Source organism: Calidris pugnax, unplaced genomic scaffold, assembly GCF_001431845.1.
Source record: "Calidris pugnax isolate Ruff unplaced genomic scaffold, ASM143184v1 scaffold742, whole genome shotgun sequence".
NCBI classification, from domain to species: domain Eukaryota; kingdom Metazoa; phylum Chordata; class Aves; order Charadriiformes; family Scolopacidae; genus Calidris; species Calidris pugnax.
The window spans coordinates 28,606-34,257 of NW_015091410.1; the positions used below are offsets into that span (position 1 = coordinate 28,606).

General features: G+C 58.4%; 1 protein-coding gene across 1 annotated transcript in view; it reads left to right on the forward strand.

Annotated features, from left to right (window-relative positions):
- The window catches only part of KAT8 (K(lysine) acetyltransferase 8), a 21,474-nt gene that overhangs the window by 4,542 nt on the left and 11,280 nt on the right, over nt 1-5,652 (forward strand). The window contains exons 5-9 of the mRNA XM_014961489.1: nt 229-282; nt 1,543-1,707; nt 4,983-5,072; nt 5,167-5,307; nt 5,394-5,487. Coding sequence (XP_014816975.1) covers nt 229-282; nt 1,543-1,707; nt 4,983-5,072; nt 5,167-5,307; nt 5,394-5,487 — 544 coding nt within the window. The remainder of the gene's footprint in view (nt 1-228; nt 283-1,542; nt 1,708-4,982; nt 5,073-5,166; nt 5,308-5,393; nt 5,488-5,652) is intronic.

Genomic DNA, 5,652 nt, shown 5'->3' on the forward strand with positions numbered 1-5,652 from the left:
TGGGGGCAACTGGGAGGCACTGGAAAGGGATTAGGGGGGATTGGGAGGGGATAGGGGGCGACTAGGGGGCACTGGGAGGAGATTGGGGGTGATTTGGGGCACTGGGAGGGGATTGGGGGTGATTTGGGGCACTGGGAGGGGATTGGGGTGCACTGGGAGGTGCTGGGGGATACTGGGGGGCCGCACTGGTGGTTACTGGTGGTCACTGGGAGCCCCCCTCCCCCCCAGACCTACGCGGAGATGGACCCCACCACGGCGGCGCTGGAGAAGGAGCACGAGGCCGTGAGTCACCGGGGGGTCCCCAAGTGTCCAGGGGGGTCCCCAAGGATCTGGGGGGGTCCCCAAGGGTTTGGGGGGGTCCCTCAAGGCCCTGGAGAGGTGTCCCCAAGGGTTTTGGGGTGTTCCTGAGGGTCTACAGGGGGTCCCCAAGGTTCTAGAGGTGTCCCCAAGGGTGCTGGGGTGTCCTTGAGGGTCTGGGGGGTGTCCTTGAGGGTCTGGGGGTGTCCTTGAGGGTCTGGGGGTGTCCTTGAGGGTTTGGGGGTGCCTCCAAGGATCCAGGGGGTTCCCCAAGGGCCCTGGAGAGGTGTCCCCAAGGGTTTTGGGGTGTGCCTGAGGGTCTACAGGGGGTCCCCAAGCTTCTAGAGGTGTCTCCAAGGGTGCTGAGATGTTCCTGAGGTTCTAGGGAGGTTCCCCACAGCTCCAGAGGAGTCCCCGAGGGTCTGGGCGTGTCCCCTGAGGGCCTGAGGGTCTACAGGGGGTCCCCAAGCTTCTAGAGGTGTCTCCAAGGGTGCTGAGATGTTCCTGAGGTTCTAGGGAGGTTCCCCACAGCTCCAGAGGAGTCCCCGAGGGTCTGGGCGTGTCCCCTGAGGGTTTGGGGGTGTCCCTGAGGGTCTGGGGGAGTCCTCAAGGGCCCTGGAGAGGTGTCCCCATGGTTCTAGAGGTGTCCCCAAGGGTTTTAGGGTGTTCCTTGAAGGTCAGGGGGTGTCCCCAAGGATCTAGAGGTGTCTCCTAGGGTGCTGAGATGTTCCTGAGGTTCTAGGTGGTGTCCCCAAGGGTTCTGGGAAGTCCTTGAGGTTCTGGGGGTGCCCCCAAGGTTCTGGGGGTGCCCCCCGAGGGTTTGGGGGTGTCCCCAAGGATCTGGGGGGTCTTGGAGAGGTGTCCTCAAGGGTTTTGGGGTGTTCCTGAAGGTCTACAGGGGGTCCCCAAGCTTCTAGAGATGTCCCCAAGGGTGCTGAGATGTTCCTGAGGTTCTAGGGGGGTTCCCCACAGCTCCAGAGGAGTCCCCAAGGGTCTGGGGGGGTCCCCAAGGGCCCTGGAGAGGTGTCCTCAAGGGTTTTGGGGTGTTCCTGAGGGTCTACAGAGGATCCCCAAGCTTCTAGAGGTGTCCCCAAGGTTCTAGAGGTGTCCCCAAGGGTGCTGAGATGTTCCTGAGGTTCTAGGCGGTGTCCCCAAGGGTTCTGGGGAGTCCTTGAGGGTTTGGGGATGTCCCAATGGTCTGGGGGTGTCCCCACGCCCCCGTTGCGTGTCCCGTGTCCCCCCCAGATCACGAAGGTGAAGTACGTGGACAAGATCCACATCGGGCACTTTGAGATCGACGCCTGGTACTTCTCCCCGTTCCCCGAGGACTACGGGAAGCAGCCCAAGCTCTGGATCTGCGAGTACTGCCTCAAGTACATGAAGTTCGAGCGCACCTACCGCCTCCACCTGGTACGGGGACACGCCTGGGACACGCGTGTGACACGCGTGTCACCCGCGGGGGGACGCCTTGGGGACGGGGAGGGGACACGCGTGTGGAGAACGGGGGGCAGCCACAGCTCTGGGGGGGTTTCTGAGCACCTGGAGGTGAGGTCTCGTCATATGTACGGGTCTGTGAGGTGGGGACACACGTGTGACACGCATGTAGCATGTTTAGGGACATATGTGACATGCGTGTGATGCATGTGACACTTGGGAACACATAGGGACACACACAGAGCCCCAGCTCTGGTGTCATTTGGAGGGGTCCCTGAGAGTTTGGGGGTGTCCCCAAGGGCCCTGGAGAGGTGTCCCCAAAGTTCTAGAGGTGTCCCCAAGGGTTTTGGGGTGTTCCTGAGGGTCTACAGGGCATCCTCAAAGGTTTGAGAGGTGTCCCCAAGGTTCTAGAGGTGTCCCCAAGGGTGCTGAGATGTTCCTGAGGTTCTAGGCGGTGTCCCCAAGGGTTCTGGGGAGTCCTTGAGGGTTTGGGGATGTCCCAATGGTCTGGGGGTGTCCCCACGCCCCCGTTGCGTGTCCCGTGTCCCCCCCAGATCACGAAGGTGAAGTACGTGGACAAGATCCACATCGGGCACTTTGAGATCGACGCCTGGTACTTCTCCCCGTTCCCCGAGGACTACGGGAAGCAGCCCAAGCTCTGGATCTGCGAGTACTGCCTCAAGTACATGAAGTTCGAGCGCACCTACCGCCTCCACCTGGTACGGGGACACGCCTGGGACACGCGTGTGACACGCGTGTCACCCGCGGGGGGACGCCTTGGGGACGGGGAGGGGACACGCGTGTGGAGAACGGGGGGCAGCCACAGCTCTGGGGGGGTTTCTGAGCACCTGGAGGTGAGGTCTCGTCATATGTACGGGTCTGTGAGGTGGGGGACACACGTGTGACACGCATGTAGCATGTTTGGGGACATGGGTGACACGTGTGATGCATGTGACATGTAGGGACACACACAGCCCCAGCTCTGAGGGGGTTTCTGAGCTCCAGGAGATGAGGTCTCATCACACCTGCAGGTCCTTGGGGTGGGGACACACACATGACATGCATGTGGCATGTCTGGGGACACACGGGACATGCATGTAGCATGTTTAGGGACCTGTGTGGCACGTGTGTGATGCATGTGACACGTGGGGACACATGCAGAGCTCCAGCTCTGGTGTCTCTGAGCCCCAGGAGATGAGGTCTCGTCATACAAACGGGTCTGTGAGGTGGGAGACATACGTGTGACACATATGTAGCATGTTTGGGGACATGTGTGGCATGTATGTGATGCATGTGACACACAGGGACACACGCAGAGCCCCGGCTCTGGTGTCTCTGAGCCCCAGGAGGTGAGGTCTCATCACACCTGCAGGTCCTTGGGGTGGGGACACACACATGACATGCATGTAGCATGTTTGGGGACACATTTAGGAACATGTGTGACATGTGTGTGACATGTGACACGTGGGGACACACACATGACATGCATGTAGCATGTTTGGGGACACATTTAGGAACATGTGTGACATGTGTGTGACATGTGACACGTGGGGACACACACATGACATGCATGTAGCATGTTTGGGGACACATTTAGGAACATGTGTGACATGTGTGTGACATGTGACACGTGGGGACACACACATGACATGCATGTAGCATGTTTGGGGACACATTTAGGAACATGTGTGACATGTGTGTGACATGTGACACGTGGGGACACACACATGACATGCATGTAGCATGTTTGGGGACACATTTAGGAACATGTGTGACATGTGTGTGACATGTGACACGTGGGGACACACACATGACATGCATGTAGCATGTTTGGGGACACATTTAGGAACATGTGTGACATGTGTGTGACATGTGACACGTGGGGACACACACATGACATGCATGTAGCATGTTTGGGGACACATTTAGGAACATGTGTGACATGTGTGTGACATGTGACACGTGGGGACACACACATGACATGCATGTAGCATGTTTGGGGACACATTTAGGAACATGTGTGACATGTGTGTGACATGGGACATGTAGGGACACACACAGAGCCCCAGCTCTGGGGTCTCTGAGTCCCAGGAGGTGAGGTCTCATCACACCTGCAGGTCCTTGGGGTGGGGACACACACATGACATGCATGTGGCATGTCTGGGGACACATGGGACATGCATGTAGCATATTTAGGGACCTGTGTGGCACATGTGTGATGCATGTGACACGTGGGGACACACACAGAGCCCCAGCTCTGGTGTCTTTGAGCCCCAGGAGATGAGGTCTTGTCATACGTACAAGTCTGTGAGGTGGGGGACACACGTGTGACACGCATGTAGCATGTTTGGGGACATGTGTGGCATGTGTGTGATGCATGTGACACATAGGAACACACACAGAGGTGACACGTGTGATGCATGTGACATGTAGGGACACACACAGCCCCAGCTCTGAGGGGGTTTCTGAGCTCCAGGAGATGAGGTCTCATCACACCTGCAGGTCCTTGGGGTGGGGACACACACATGACATGCATGTGGCATGTCTGGGGACACACGGGACATGCATGTAGCATGTTTAGGGACCTGTGTGGCACGTGTGTGATGCATGTGACACGTGGGGACACATGCAGAGCTCCAGCTCTGGTGTCTCTGAGCCCCAGGAGATGAGGTCTCGTCATACAAACGGGTCTGTGAGGTGGGAGACATACGTGTGACACATATGTAGCATGTTTGGGGACATGTGTGGCATGTATGTGATGCATGTGACACACAGGGACACACGCAGAGCCCCGGCTCTGGTGTCTCTGAGCCCCAGGAGGTGAGGTCTCATCACACCTGCAGGTCCTTGGGGTGGGGACACACACATGACATGCATGTAGCATGTTTGGGGACACATTTAGGAACATGTGTGACATGTGTGTGACATGTGACACGTGGGGACACACACAGAGCTCCAGCTCTGGTGTCTCTGAGCCCCAGGAGGTGAGGTCTCGTCATATGTATGGGTCCATGAGGTGGGGGACAGTCATGTGACATACATGTAGCATGTTTAGGGACCTCTGTGACACATGTGTGATGCATGTGACACGTAGGGACACATGCAGAGCCCCAGCTCTGGAGTCTCTGAGCCCCAGGAGGTGAGGTCTCATCACACCTATGGGCTCATGGGGTGGTGACACACACGTGAGACACGTGGCGTGTGCGGGGCCACGTCTGACCCAGGCGTGTGACACGCGTGACCTTCCCCAGGGCCAGTGCCAGTGGCGGCAGCCGCCGGGGCGGGAGATTTACCGCAAGAGCAACATCTCGGTCTACGAGGTGGACGGCAAAGACCACAAGGTGGGTGGTGAGGACGGGACGGACACGCGTGGAGATGACATGATATCACGTGATGACGCCATGATGATGTCATGATGACGTCACGCACCCCCAGATCTACTGCCAGAACCTCTGCCTCTTGGCCAAGCTCTTCCTGGACCACAAGACCCTCTACTTCGACGTGGAGCCCTTCGTCTTCTACCTGCTGACGGAGGTGGACCGCCAGGGCGCCCACATCGTGGGGTACTTCTCCAAGGTAAACGGGGGGGGACCCTCCCAGTGACGTCACTGGTGACGTCATCAGTGATGTCATTGCTCATGTCACACACCCCCCATGTCCAGGAGAAGGAGTCCCCCGACGGCAACAACGTGGCCTGTATCCTGACCCTGCCCCCCTACCAGCGCCGCGGCTACGGAAAGTTCCTCATCGCCTTCAGTGAGTCACCCCCCAAAATTCTGGGGTCCCCCCCCCAAATTTCTAGGTCCCCCCCAAATCCCCTGGGGTCCCCTATGGATCCCCCCAAACTCTCTGGGTCCCTCCAAACTCCTGTGTCTCCCTGTGGATCCCCCCAATCTCCTGGGGTCCCCCCCAAACACTGGG